We start from the raw sequence: 15,700 nt of genomic DNA on the forward strand, positions 1-15,700 counted from the left end.
GTTATGTTGCTGGTAAGCTTATTAACAATTGAAATAAAAATTTGAAATTGCTGCTTACTATATACTATGGTTTTGCATATTCCCTTCGCTACAATCAAGCCCTCGTATAGATCAATGTTTACCAAGTGTTGGATTAGACGCCTAATTACCATGGCTTTGCACTTTTGATTTGCTACGGTATAACCCCCCTATATCTCAATGCTACCTAATGTTGGATTAGGTGCTTAGTTGTCATAGGCTTTACACCTTTGCTTCACTAAGGTAAACCTTCCCTATAAATCAATGTCATCAAGTGTTGAATTAGATGCATTATTATGTTCTTGGTGGAGGGGCTGAGCCCCTCCCCCTAACCCCCTCCCCATTGCCGGCTTCGCCGATGTTCTGGCTCTCAATACTACTAAACTTCTATTTTTTAAAAACATAGTTTTCCAGTATATATATCAGTGATTTGAGTTTTTTGCTAAACGGCTTAAATCAAACGAAGCTTGAAGAGCTCACAAGATCTCGAACATCGCCAATACATACTTGGCAAAGAGATGCTCTAGCAGGTTGTGGTAACAGCTCTTGGACGTCATTGGCATTTCGAATTTGAACTATCAAAGGTTGAATAGGTTGATTCCAGAATCTGCTCACATGTAAAGTTTGAATGTAGTCTCTTGCTGGTTACTCGCTGACAATGTCTTGCAATTAAGATGTAATAAATTGCTGTTGTTCTGTGAGTATCTGTCTATTGCAAGAAAATAAGATTGAATTTAAAAGAAGGAATTTTGAAATCAAGAATTCCTTTTATACGGGACAGGAAACGACAATAATTGATATAGATATTTTATAGGGCAGAGCTGTAATGATGGGAAAGGGATTTGTATTTTATCTCTGGCACTGGTATAATAGTATCAGTTCCTTTTATAGACTTTGATTGAGTTTTAGTCTGATCGCCTTTTGTTTATCCACCACCGAGAAGAGTAGTGTGTAGTGTCCTGCATGAGAACAGGCAATACATCTGCAAAATCCAACAATCAATCGCTTTGAAAGGTCTTTTGGAGTGAGGAAAAATGAAATTTTCCCTCTCAATCCGCAACGGCCCAAGCTACTCTGTCTATAGAAAAGTCTGTAGAAACAGCCCACATCAATGTTTGTCAGTAATCTAGTAAAATGCAACAAACATACACATTATACAAAAACTATAGTGATAAAGACAGTCCATGCCTTACCGAAAATATGCTAACTTTTACTTTACACTCTTCCATTATTATATGAAAAACTTTGTAAGCAACTTATAACTGCATATTAGATCCTTCTACAGCGATTTACATCTTTACCAACAAAAGCAGCTTATATACGGGTAGGCAGCATGTATGTATTACCTCCAACTACTCAAAAATATGCAAAACACAGCGACACTTGGGCACGTTTGAGTAGTAATTTCTCGTGATAAAAGCCGTTTCAAACTCTCAAAATAACGTTAAACAATTGCTATCATCTAGCACTTACTGCCTGATACCTTTGCTCAACTTTTTCGAGACCCAGGAAACATGGCCAAAATCGACCAAAAAGCATGAGGGGTACCCTCATGGTTTTTTACGAAAATCAAACGATCGCGTTTTTCACCTTGAAAATGAAGACTTTTACTAAGGCATATATGTATATATTTAAATTTTTTTTTTTTTGTATTTAAAAGTGTCTTTTATTGAGAATAAAGAAAACGACAGTACGGGACCATGAGGTTGCTTACATGTCGTCTAAGAAAGAAGAAATCAATTTGGAGTGATCGGCGAGAAAAGAGGAGAAAACTATCTGAGTACGCCATGATTTACCATCAAGAGAACAGCTCCAATGATGCTGCCATAGAGAAGAGAAAGCAGCTCCAAGAAGTTCCAAGATGGAAATATCCAGAGGATTTTTTTCCTGGTCGTGAAGGGTAGAGAGACCAATCCAGATGGCATTGTCCGTAGGGAACAGATCGGAAAGACCGAGGTGGGAGATGACCTCAAACCAGAAGAGGGATTTCATGTCACAGCCGACGACCAGATGGTATTCATCTTCAGGCGCTTCAGTACACAACTTACAGAGTGGGGAGGGATGCCTGGCACGGTTGATGATATGTAGGCGAGCCTGCACAGAGAGATGGCCATGGAGCAAACGCCACCAGGGTGTGAATGCCTTGGCAGGAAGACAGAGGGACCAAAAATCACGCCAGAGGCGAGGAGGAATCAAAAGATGAGTTGGGCGATACCGAGGAGGGTGGGCTGGGCCACGAAGCAAATCAAATGATGGGTGCCAATAACGGCGTAATGCACCGAGCTTGATCTGGGCCATTGTAGCTTTTGATCTAGGGCCGGTGGTGATATACCAATGCGAAAAGCTAGCAGTGGGTGGAGAGGGGGTAGGCTGGCTCTCCAACATGGCGGTGCGTTCTTGGTCAGTGAAGGCCATAACCGATCTAAGAGGAGCAGGAATGATCCACACAGAAGGACCTACAAAGGGGCACAGAGCATTGAACAGATGTTGCAAGGAGATGGCATCAAGAGGACGTACACATGCCAAGATGTTAGTATCTGGAAGCACACTCAAGAGGTTGGCAATCAACGCATGTGGTGGGAGTTTGTCACTAGCCCTAGACAAGGTCTCTGTTGGTGAAAGGGAGCAGACACTTGACCAAGGTAGATCGAGGAACCACCAAGACGGCCACTGAGTATAGGGAGTCAGAGTGGGCAACCGAGAGATCAAACGAGCGAGATGTGCTAGATGAGGGCATTTTCGCAAACGAGGCATGTAAGTACGAGGATACATCAGCAAAGGAAGAGCAGTAGCGTGACCCGAGTATACATGAAAGGTATACAGCAGCCAAGGAGAGAGAAAATCAGTCTGAGCACGAGGAAGAAGTAAACGTTTGACATATATGAGATGCAGAGCGAGATGCTGATTCTCAATGTCGACTAATCCTAGACCTCCATGTTTGCGAGGAAGGCAAAGGGAATCCCATGACACCACCGGCCAAAACGAGACGATGTACGTTCGTACAATGCGCTTGACCTCCTGAAGCCACTCAGCTGGCACCACAACCACACGAAGAAGATGCCACATACGAGACAAAAGAAGGGAATTTGCCACTAAACCCTTACCACGTATGGATAGCTGCCGTTTCTTGAGCAAATTGCACTGACGCTGTAGGTTCACCGTTACTGAATCCAGAAAATGAGCCAACTGTTCCTTGGTGTGATACAGAGGATAGCCGAGGTATCTCACGGAGCCAATCGAAGATTCATCGTACCACTCTATATTGGACGTTTCCGCCAAATGTGTCCACGATTCATGACGCTTGCCAGACAGCGACACCAAAATTGTTTTATTCAGATTGACCTTGGCATTGGACGCTTTGCCATAAAGAGACAAGAGAGACAAAAGCACTGGCCATTCCGCCGTGGACGTCAGAAAGACTTCTAGATCATCAGCATAACTGAGTAGTTTGATCCGTGGAGGGCTCTCTGGAGCACGTAAGAGATCATGGTTGCCATGTGGAGGTATTTGAGACGAAGCATTCGAGGTACGACCTGCAAGAGGGGAGCGAGTATTGGTAGACATAGCCACACCGCGTAACTCTGAACAAGCCAGAATGGTCCGAAGGAAAGGCTCAAAAGCGAGATTGAAAAGCAATGGCGAGAGAGGATCTCCCTGTCGTAGGCCACGTTGTTGTTGGATAGGAGCTCCCAACCAGCCATTGATGGACAGTGAGATGTGAGTTCCAAAGAACAAACTTGACACGCTTTCTACCAAAGAGGCTGGAAATCCAAACTGATGTAGCACCATCCGCAGATATGTAGGATTGACACGGTCATATGCTTTTTCCTGGTCCAAAAGCACTGAAACATTGGGATCATCAGGAGCAGCCGCACGGAGGTTGGTCATCAGCGTTTGGTTGAGCCAGGCGTTATCCGATATCAAACGGTGAGGCATAAAGCCCGTTTGATATGGAGTGACGAGCTTAGACAGAACACGCTTGAACCGGTTAGCTAGCAGCTTGGTAAATATCTTAGCATCACTGTTAATCAGGGAAAGAGGACGCCAGTTTTTGAGCAATTCTGGGTCACCCTTTTTGAACAGGAGCACCATCCGCGTTTGCTTCCACGATTCAGGAAAAACGCCATTCAGAGCATCCGTCAACACTTGTTGCAAGAGAAGCAGAATCGGCGGAAATTTCGCAGCCAAGTAGGAATAAACCTCAAATGGAAGGCCATCTAAACCGGGAGACTTGTTCTTGGGTGCATGGTCAAGCAACAGCAAGACAGAGTCTGTAGAAGGTGGTTCCATGAGCCTTTCCGCCTCCGCCTCTTGAAGCTTCGCATCGTCAGGGATATTTGCAAAAAGAGAGTTCACAGCAGCCAGATCAATGTCATCAGGAGTGTAGAGAACCTGATAGAAAGATCGAGCTTCTTGAAGAATTTCACTCATGTCAGTCAATTTCTCACCAGTGCCGGCCTTTTTCAAGGATTGGATGGTTTGTTGGGCTTCACGATCCTTAATCACACGAAAGAAATACTTGTTGTTCTGCTCCCCCATCTCAAGCCAACGAGTGGCCGAACGCAGCATAGCTTGACGAGTATCCTCTTGAATCTTTTGCTCAATAAGTTGTTCCAGTGTCTTGATCCTAGCCGACTCCTCCTCGTCACCAAGCAGCTGTTCCCGTTCACGTTGAAAGTGGGAGACGCGAGCTTTGTAGCGAGCCTTTTGGCCTTTTGTGAACTGCTGAGCACAGTACTTGATCACCGCCTTGAGAGACTCCCATTTCTCTTGGACGGGCCGTAGACCCATACCCTCAGGGCCATCCCCCGATACACTAGCATCAGCCGCAACCCCATCACAGTAATCCGAAGCCAGAAAGAGTTCTATGGTTTTATCCAAGAGAGCTTGGAATTCAATGTTTTCTAACAAGTATGGGTTAAACCGCCAGCTGCCAGGGCCCAACTTCACACCAGATGTGATCAAATCAGCAGTGAGAAGACTGTGATCTGTCCACGGTTGAGGGATGTGATGCGTCTGAGCATTGACCATACGAGTAGCCATATGGGGAGGACAAAAAACATAATCAATGGTGGTACCGGTTCGAGGGAGCGTCATTGTACCTTTCGGAAAACAATTGAGGAAGTGGGTATTCAGCCATTCCACAAAAGGTTTGATCCTAGGGCTTCGAGCTTCGACCGGGTTATGTAAATGGATATTGAAATCTCCAAGCAGAATCCATTGGGAGTCCAGTATATCCGACCAACAGGGCATAGACATCAGCACCGGAAGGAAAGCGTGGCGATCTGCCTTCTGCACTGGGATGTATACATTGGCCACTTTGCAGATGGTGTGGTGGGCATCCGTAACAGAGGCGGTAACGCAGCGTTCATCGAGAGAGATGGCTGTGTCCGTAAGTTCTAAGTCTTTGCGAAGACAGACGATAGCGCAGTGTTTAGATATAACAAAAGAGCAGCGAGGAAACATAAAAGAGAATTCACGAATATTGTCATCAGAGAGATGAGCCTGTTGGCGAAAATGAGAGACCTCCTGCAGACAAAGAATATCCAGCTGGAGGGATTTGGAGCGTAAGAAGGAAGTGAATTCCTTCTGTGTAGTTTCAGAGGAACCCTTAAAGATGCTCCGGGCATTAAGGGTACCTATACGCAATGATTGTTGTATCATTATGCCCTATGGGCGTCCTGATACACTGTTGGCTGCGACATAGACGTCGAGCTCATAGAATGACGGCGGAGAGAGGGCACATCAGTCTGGAAATCATTGGGAGAGGAGACATTGTCAGCAGATAACTTGGGATCCAAATGCATATGGAAGGACGAAGCTAACGGAGCATGCTTAGAAGCATCGCTACCGTTGGGAGAACGCTGGAGGGTCTGGGGATCTACCTCCATCACATCCGGAGACTGGTCCCAGGTTTGGCTGTCATCTGCGGAAAACCAGGTACTGATCTGGCTACTTTTGAGCTCGGTCGTTTTGCCGGCTAGCTTGTCTGTGGTGGTGGGCTGAGATGGCAGTTGCTGCGCGAGAATACCATTGATCGCAGGAGATGCTCTGTGGCCCTTCTCTTTTTCGTTATCTTTATCAATTGGAGTGACTGAGTAGGAATCAGTGTGATCCCTTTGGCTCGACTCATATTCGGCGATTGCTTCGTCAAAAGGCTTCTCTTCCTCTCGACAGAACTTAACAGTGTGTCCCAACTTGTGACATTTGAAGCATTTGCGTTTAGCTAGGATAGGACAAGCAGCGCGAATGTGTCCACTCTGACGGCAGAAATGGCAAACTGGTGGTGCTCCTCTGTATGTCGCTGGCACATAGACATCCCAGGCGGAAAGGTAAAGCATGCGACTCAAAGGCTGTACGTCGTAGGAGTGACCTTCCGCGTCAGTGTACTTGACCGAAGTGTCGATCAGGAAGCTGACATGACCCTCAAAGAAGCCATCAACAGTGTACTTCTTGATTTGGTATAGCTTACCATAGTATTTCAGCGAGCGTTGCAAGTCCTCCAGAAAAGTGGTCATGTTTGGCATGCGGACAATAGTCATCTGCACATGGGTGAGTTTGCCCTCGCTGTTGTCCTTGACAGCAGTAGCTTTGTATACCACATCGCCATGAGTGATGCCGTTGTTGATGGCTCGTTTGGCATCCTCAGGGGAGTCAAATTTAGCTTCCACCAAGAGATCTCCAGTTGACTTCTGGTGATACAGACTAAGGGGGCGAAACTGGACACTAGCAGCTATTTGTTCCTGAATGAGGCGATACGCTGTTGTACGATGCACAAAAAGTTTGTTTGGAAAGGTAAACAAAACCGATCCCGGTGTCAAAGCTTGCTGCAGGATGGCAGTAGCTTTACGAGTGAGCACCTCGGCCTTCAGATCTTCGTGTTCGAACATAACTTCAGGAATTAGTTTAAAATGGTCATCTTTAGCTCGCTGTTGTGGAGCATTGATGACCTTCTTGGAGAGGCCTCGAGAGAGGACCGTGACCCAAGAGAGGTCAGTGGTGGTAGCCATGAGGATGGGTAGTGGAACGCTGGTGGTTATAAGGTTGTAGATGTGATTTAAGCAGTGGCGTAATTTTCACCTTAGGGGTAGTGATGGTTACGCGAAAGAGCCTTGTATATATTTAAAATGTTTCGCTCGATCCAAAGCAGCCCCTGAAGCTTCTTTTGTAAGACTGTGATACGTAACATTTCGACATTTTGGCCAAAACCCTTATTTCATATTTTCGTAAATTGCCCAGTAATTTTGCTCAAAACATCTATTATAATTAGAGCCATTAAAAGCGCCTCAAACAGTACTCCAGGAAAGCATAAGGGAGTATGAGGTGATCATTACAATTTCTATAGTAAAATCTTCCAAAATAGATTAACCAAGTCGAAATTAATTGAAATCTATCCAATCTTAAATAGAAGATAATCGAAGTTCAACTAGTTTTGACTGCTAACAGAAACAGTTTTTGTTGTCTAATCATGAAGACAATAGATGTTTTTGGGCTAATAAGAAGGGGATTGTGAATTGTTAGGGTCTTCATCTTGGCCTAGATATAATCTTTTGATACAGCTAATGAGTTTTTGAAATTTGATCATTGCTAATGGCCATCCCCGATGAAAATTTTGATGCAAGTCGTGAAATCGTCACCCCATCACACTTTTCAATCGTTGAGCTACGAGTTAGAGCGAGATCCTCACTAAGCATTAGAGTTGCCAGGAGGTGACTAGCGCATAAATTCGCTAATGGCACCAAAGTCATCTATACATCTTAGGAATAATGCACAGAGAATAATGTAAGCAGATTGCACAAGATGTTGTAACGATATGGTTGCTTTAGATTTTGACGGCCATGATTCAGTGGTACAACAAAGTTATTATGCTTCCCCAATACGGAATGACATCATGGAATGGATCAGACTTCAAAGAAACGTGGATATAGTATTGTAAACAAAGCTGCACTATCTATAACTAATTGCAACATTTAGTGCCAAATACACACATGATGTGGCAGTTACTATATATTGTGCACAGCTCAACCCCGGGGTTGAAGGACTTTTCTGTTGTTTGTTGTTGTATACTGCAACGAAATGGATGGACCTGGGTTTCTCATGTCATTAAAGTATTGACTTTATTGAGCCCAAAAATGGAAGCCTCAACTCCAATGCCTCATTAGATCAAGTGTGCTTCATCATGGAATGTGGCATCATGAGAGGTCCAAGAAAATCCCTTTGAACTCTATCTGTATTCAAAAATTGAAGAATCGATGAGAAAGCTATATGAATGGCGAGCTATATTCGTATTGCAGAGAGCTCATTAAAGGCGTCATTTATTCGTATAACTGTGTATTACTCCAGAACAGCTTCTAAAATATCTAGTCTGATTGTGTTTAGAGCCTCTTCTTGATGGCTGAATCCAATCTAGCAGACATCATTGACAGCTTACTTAATAGGTTGATGCTCTCAGCTGACCGTCGTCTGTTCTTGATATCCACACTTCTTCTGTTGATAAGCTACGTTTTAGTATATAAACTAAAAAAGATCTTCAAACATTTTACTGCTAATTAAGGTAGCAACGATTGGTAAAAGTGTTCCATGTTTCTTTCGATTTGGTCGACTGTGAGAAAAACAAATTGAAATGAGATGATTAGTTCATTCATTTAGGGCTATGTATGGGGGGAATGGCTAAACCAGATCTGGATTTCCGGGGATAGCCGAGGAGGTATAATATAAAGTTCGTGAGAAGATCTCATTTTTGTCGAATGTGTAAATGAAGGGAAAAAGATTGCAGTAAGAGCTGCGAGATGATGTCTTTGGGTACATATCGTTTTTGCTAAACAATAGATGACTCAATTCGAGGCAGGGATCGAGTGCAATCTGCAAAGAGATGTGTCATCTGTCAGTAGTTGAGGAAGAGGGTAAACCGTATATCCCCCTTGCTATCATCAGAGATTGGGTTCGCAGCTACATGCCACGTCATGACATTTGAGTACAAGGCTATGCCATGCCAAGATGACACTGGTGCACATAGTCATGAATTTAGTGCACTAAAGGTTGATAAAGTTTGTCTGATAACACGCCTGCAGAGCCTTATCCGAGATTAGGGAATGCATGATGATAAAGGCACTCCATGTACATGATGGCATTGTTATAGCATGCTTTTGTCTGATTGCCCGGGATTCTAAGACGAAGTTCACACAATAAAATTTATAATTTTGAACAGCCATTTCAATACACACATGCACAACAGGGAAAATTCTTTTTTCATATAACATTGCATTTGATTTATTGTTTGAGCAACAGCTGTAAGTAGCATGTTTGTACAATATTAAATATAAACCTTGGCCAAGTACAGAGATTCGCTTACGAGACACATTATCAATCAGACCCGTGCGATAAGATTCACTCAATTAGACGATATTATCTCAGATAATCTCAGCTACAAACCATTTAGAATTCAATCACTAAACCTGATGTGTGTAACACACCTCAAATGGTTGAAGATTCGACCAAAAACCGGACGAATGAGTGATTTTGGGAGCGAATGTATCAAGCAACCGGAATTTAACTGCATATTGGAACATGTATAAAAAAGTGCACATCCGGTGTTGTGTTTTTTTTGCCAGCAGTAATTCAGATCACATCCAAGGGTGAGCAGCCTCAAATGTACCAAAAAGGCTAGATTATAAGTTCCGTGTTTGTTCAGAGATGATATGATCGTATAGGTGCAATATACCCCTCTTTTACCAAGAGCTCCATACAGTTAATAAAGGATGGATTCGTTTCATTGATTGGCTGCATCAATGCAATAGATCACATGTACACGGTTCTTCCCGTACATGTAGAATTGGGTATTACAATTGGATCGGCTATCATATTTTATATGAGCGATGGATACCATAAGAGGACAATTTCATGAAATGATTTATACTTTTGAAGTATTTAAATGTACATCGGAACTCTAGCATTCTAATCATGTCAAAACGATTGAATATCCCCGTAATCTGGCGGTATTCTGTATGTTTGAAAGAGATCAAAATGGGTAATGATGATGGGTCCCTTTTTTTTTTTTTGTCGTGAGAAAAATACCTAGTGTGGGTTCTTGTGAGCGAGTATGTATAAACAATGTAATATATTCATATTATTTTAGTACAGATTTTGTCATACCATTTTTCCCGCCGCAGACAGACAGACTCACAGTGAGAAGATAAACATGTTTCACCAACGTGTGATACCGTACGATCTGTTTTTTAATTATCATTATCTTGTATTTTGATTACGGAAAAAGCTAATCTGTATTTCGTGGTAGAAATCTGATGTTTTCTGAAAATCATTCCCTTTTTGCGTGAGAAAAATATCTTGCGAGATATTGTAATATTACTTTTTGTTTCATCCATGGCATATTGAACAAGAAGCATGAAACCGGAGTTAACAAGGAAAGAAAAAAAAGTGGAACCATTAGTATCTATTTGGTAAAAAGTGCGTTTGTAGGTCATAGGCCAAAAAACTAAACAGTCGAGCGGTATTTGGTATCAAAACCTTACCCCTCCCTTTTGTTGAACCAACCATACATCTCTCTGTTTGCGGGGCTTTTGGCTGTACTAATCCACTTATCTCTTTTAGAGTTTCAGGTATTACAAACATCCATTTAGAATTTTTTCCTTCAATTTGTTTTTTCTGTATAAATACACGCCTTTTTTTCTATCCATACCTTCTCTTCTTCTCTTCATTCTATTCTTCAATAAAAAAAAAAGTAGATCTTTTTTCTTTCACACTTCAAATGCCAATTGATTCGTCTTATCCGCCTTCAGTCGCCTCTGAAAAAGTCAAGGTTGAAGAAACCGTCATTGACAATTACGTTGAGGAGGATCGTGCTTCCAGCATTGTCAATGAATTTGGTCACGGAAATGGTACTTTTTTGACCGCTTACTTTAACGTTGTTTGCGTCGTCGCTGGTACTGGTACTCTAGGTCTTCCTAAGGTGAGCATTTTCTGATCTAGATCATACTCTCAATTCAAAATCTAACTGAACATTTTACCAAATTTAGGCATTTGCTGAAGGTGGTTGGCTAGGTATCCTTATCCTTTTCCTTGCTTATTTTATGGCCATGTACAGTGCTGTCGTCCTCATCCGTTGTTTATACTACAAGCCTGGACATCGTCTCCATGATTACAAAGCCATTGGCACTCATGCGTTTGGAACCTTAGGCTATCTGGTTGCCTCCTGTCTTCACTTGCTTAATTTGTTTGGCTGCCCTGCTCTTTACCTTGTGTTGGCTAGTAACAACATGGTCGCTTTACTGAAAGGAACAGCTGGCGAAACCTTGGACTATAAGATCTGGGCCATTATTTGGGGTGTCTTCTTGCTTTTGCCTTCTGTCATTATGAGAACTCTTAAGGAAGTTACTGTCATTGCTGCCATTGGTGCTGTTTGTACTATGATGGCCGTCTTTGTCATTCTCATCCAAGGCCCAATGCTCCGTAATGCCAATCCTCAAGTCGTTGTCGAACACGATGCTGTCATTTGGGAAGGTTTCCCCGTAGCTCTCTCAACTATTGCATTCAGTTTCGGTGGCAACAATACTTATCCTCACGTCGAGCATGCTCTCAAGAAGCCTCATCAATGGAAGTACGCTGCTCTTGCTGGTCTGTCCACCTGTACCGCCCTCTACTTCTTAACTGCTGTCCCTGGTTATTGGTCATTTGGTAGAGAAACTGCTAGTCCTATTTACAATTCGCTTCCTAGTGGTTCAACCGGCCAAGTACTATCTATGATAGTCATGACTATTCATGTTATTTTCGCCATTCCCATCTACACCACTTCCTTCTCTCTTGAATTCGAACAATGGACTGGTGTCACCGATGAACGTTTTGGTAGATTTGGATGCTGGTGTCTCCGTGGTCTTATCCGCACTGCCACTATGGTTATTCTCGTTATCCTCGCTGCTTTCATTCCTTTCTTTGATGATTTCATGGGCTTAATTGGTGCTCTTGCCAACTGTGGTCTCGTATTCCTTTTGCCCGTCTTGTGTTATCTCAAATTGACCGGTGTTCGTAACAAGCCCTGGTATGAACTTGCCTTCTGTGCTTTGACCCTCTTCTTGGGTATCATTGGCTGTGTCTTTGGTACAATTGACTCGATTAAGGCTTTAATCAGAGATTTCCAAGCCTAAATTCGCCAGACATCTACTTTTACCTTATACCTTTATAATCTTCTTTTTTCCTACGTCTTGTATCAATTATTATCTTTTTCTGTATTCACCCACAAATTGTATATAGCTACCTCCCACTCTTTTTCTTTAAAGTAGAAAATAAGTACATTTTAACAATAAACATGTAATCTAGATGATTTGCATAATATTTATCGTCTCTGTAGTTGATCTGATAATATTTGTTTATTCCAAAAATCTTTTGCAATTCTTCCTAATGAGGAAAACACTTTAATTAATAAAGTATATTCCCACCAGCCGATCTATCTGCTACACACAATGTCGGCGCCGCCCTGCGAGCTCTCGCCAAAGACATTTTAAATCAGATATAATAAAATTTTGGTATATCAAGTAGATTTTAAGCAATCAATTATTAGTTAGTAAAAGAAAGGTTATATCAGAGCACGGAGGAGGAGGAGGAGGAGGAAGAGGAGAGGAGGTAGCTCCCTCAGCACCCTTTTTGCTTACACTGATATCAAACAAAACCTATTATTGAGACTATGTGAAAGAGAATTCAAGTTTTATGCAGCATTTGTAAACCACAATCGCCATTTTATGATAATAGAATTGTCATATCATTCACTTCTGCTGATGCTCTAAATAAGATGGCGCATAAAGCTGGTCATGCGCAAATGCAAGACTTGTGTAAGATCTACAGTGACATTCTGAGATATTGTCATTGCAGAAGACACGTTTATGAGGCAAAACTCCCCAGAAAAAGTATTCGGGCTAATTAATTGTGTTTTCAACTCCATTATCCCATTTAATCAGCATCACAATCATTATTGTTGTCATCAGAAAGGTGTTTGGGCCAGCCAGCAGCAGCGCCGCCTGTCGCCACCCGCAAAAATCAATTGAATCTCAGTTTATTTTTTTCTGTTCAAGATTGGACAGAATTTGTATTTCTTCGACTTCTTTAATCTATTTTATGATACTCGACTATATAAGCTGTGATGATCACCCTATGCTTCCTAATACAAGTCCCTGGTGGTAGGGCGAAGTGGTAAAACTCCCGTATGCCAACGGGAGGATCCCGGTTCAAATCCTGGTGAACGCAAGTTGTTTGATTTTTTTGACGTAGTACTGATGTCCTCGTTTGGTGTTTTGTGCTCTTATCCATGATCTATATTTTGACGATTTTCCGCAAGACTGTACTGGCTCTAGGAGTCGCACCTTATTAGTAGTAGATTTCTTTCCCAACTTAGTTCAAAAAATATCTTATTCCCCTTCATTGCAGACATTGGGTCCACCAACAGTCTTTTCTATCCCTCAGCATGACATTTAAAGGACTTTAAATAAAACCTGGAGCTCGACTCCCCTACAAAAAAAAAAAAAAAATGCTTCCTAATACAGTCTAAGAGTACTTTTCAAGGCGCCTCCAATGATGCTAATTGTAATAGGTGTTTTGATTGAACTTATTGAGCAATTTAATAAAATATGAAATATGGTTTTTAGCGAAAATAACCATATTTTGCATACGAAAGCCTCATAAAAATGATTTCAGAGGTTGCTTTGGATCAAGAGAAACAATTTGAATTAGTACATACCATAGTAAAAGTTTTCATTTTCAAGGTGAAAAACGCGATCGTTTGATTTTCGTAAAAAACCATGAGGTACCCCTCATGCTTTTTGGTCGATTTTTGGCCATGTTTTTTAGGTCCCCAAAAAGTTGAGCAAAGGTGTCAGAAAGTTACTACTACTCAAGTACAATTGTTTGGCGTCATTCCGGTGACTCAGAAAGGCCTACATGTCAAGATATGAAGGCTTGAAAACTATCCAATTTGGATATGTTTTGCTTTACAGCTTTTATTTACACTTCATGAATCACATCTTGGGTATCCGAAATTTCCTGGAAGGGTAGTTTTATACTGTGCAATTTCTAATTTGAATAGAAAGCATATTGATTTCGGTAAAGCTAATTTATGCAACGTTTGATGCGTTGTTATGTTGCTGGTAACCTTAGTATTAATGGAAATGAAGGGCCAAATTTGCTGCTTGAATACATGGTTTTGCACCTTCGCTTCGTTACAGTCAAACCGCCTTATAGGTCAATGTCACCAAATGTTGAATTGGATGCGTTATGTTCTTGGTGGATGGTCTTAGCATCTCCTCCAAACCCCCTCCCCAATGCCGGTTTTGCCGGTGGTTTATTCGCCTTGTACGGTACACAATTCTTCAGATTTTTGAAAGGATATGATATGTTTTTCTACTTTTTTTTATTTTTTTCGGTATATTATATGATTTGAGTACATGTATTACAAAATATGGAACATTAGAAACATGTACGGTAGTAGATCAAACAGTTGGAATTGAGTCCGAAAGCTTGCCTCTCGTAATCCGCAGTTGAAGGTGGAAACATAAATGATTCTGTGAATAAGGCTGATGGAGAACATCAAGCAATATCTAATGGGGTGATGTTCACAATTATCACATTGAGGGCTTCTAATTACAACTTGCCGGTGAGCTTACTACTTATGGCAACGTTCATACAAACAGGCTTGCATGGAATTACAGCAATGCAGTGCATTGGATCACGATATTAATAAGAGAACGAGGCCTTCATCTCTGCATATGACTAATATATGCGGAGGTTTTCGCTTCTTGCCGAAATATCTTGTGCACTAACTGGGCATTGATGATCTTTGGGATAGACTTGAGCTTATAAGTCATCGCTTGCGCAACTTTCCCTGACAAACTCTCTGCTGCTCTCTGGAAATACGGTTTTCCTGAAACTAGATTACATGATAAGGCAGCAAATTTCATCAGCACTCTTGACAGGAGGATCTATCCATGTTTAGTAGCTTATACACGCAATACACACGCTATAGCAAAGGTGCAAACTTCAAAACATACTTAACCGCGTGAAAGTAGCGCAAAAATAGTATCAAACAAATTAGCAAAACTTTCTTCATCTTTTGATATGACATTTGCTCAGATTACGTTCAATTTTAGTAGCTTCTTCAATCGAGATGAGAATCTATTGACGTTTTTTGGAAATTGAATTTCAAATTGCTATATTTCAATCATTAAGCATATTGGAGAGATAGAATTAACAAAATATAAGAGCCAAGAGCTTAGAATTTTTTTGGCGCAGATTTGTACGTGTTTTCTAGTTGACTTGATCGATTTACAGTTCATCAAAGTTGAACGTTCTGCTCAAAAACACGCCAAAAACACCAATAAAGAGTTTGGTTCGACTGAGTTTAAATCTTATATCAAACGACATTCTGAGCGCAGAAGCTTGCACTGAGGCAGAGGTGGTTTATATTGTCTTGAACGTTCACTGACCTCGATGTACAGCTACGAACCTGCTGAAATAGCGCTCTTTATGTAGGCACAATACAGATTGCCTTGTTTTTTGAAAATGAAACAATATGCCCGCTTAGATATAGGGTCTCATTGATATTTAGTATGGGTATGTCGTGCCATTTTACTGAATAAATAAGTATATAGTGAATAAATAGTAACTTTGAGATGCGTGAGATAAG

At 41.6% G+C, this 15,700-nt stretch overlaps 3 protein-coding genes across 3 annotated transcripts; 1 reads left to right on the top strand and 2 right to left on the bottom strand.

Moving 5' to 3' along the window:
* Window positions 1-1,728: 1,728 nt before the first annotated feature.
* On the bottom strand, window positions 1,729-5,484 carry ATC70_008974 (uncharacterized protein; the record flags this gene model as incomplete). The annotated part of the gene is made up of 1 exon (XM_064828216.1): window positions 1,729-5,484. One exon carries the CDS (start codon window positions 5,482-5,484, stop codon window positions 1,729-1,731), a length of 3,756 nt encoding a protein of 1,251 aa, XP_064685418.1.
* A 197-nt stretch (window positions 5,485-5,681) lies between these two features.
* QCR2 (ubiquinol-cytochrome c reductase core subunit 1) lies at window positions 5,682-7,028 on the bottom strand (the record flags this gene model as incomplete). Its single annotated transcript, XM_064828217.1, has 1 exon — window positions 5,682-7,028. One exon carries the CDS (start codon window positions 7,026-7,028, stop codon window positions 5,682-5,684), a length of 1,347 nt encoding a protein of 448 aa, XP_064685419.1.
* Window positions 7,029-10,783: 3,755 nt separating this feature from the next.
* On the top strand, window positions 10,784-12,176 carry ARP4_2 (NuA4 histone acetyltransferase subunit; the record flags this gene model as incomplete). The annotated part of the gene is made up of 2 exons (XM_064828218.1): window positions 10,784-10,984; window positions 11,052-12,176. 2 exons carry the CDS (start codon window positions 10,784-10,786, stop codon window positions 12,174-12,176), a joined length of 1,326 nt encoding a protein of 441 aa, XP_064685420.1.
* Between the last annotated feature and the right edge of the window lie 3,524 nt (window positions 12,177-15,700).

The sequence above is a fragment of the Mucor velutinosus genome (genome assembly GCF_035048745.1).
Source record: "Mucor velutinosus strain NIH1002 chromosome Unknown tig00001563, whole genome shotgun sequence".
Lineage (NCBI taxonomy): Eukaryota > Fungi > Mucoromycota > Mucoromycetes > Mucorales > Mucoraceae > Mucor > Mucor velutinosus.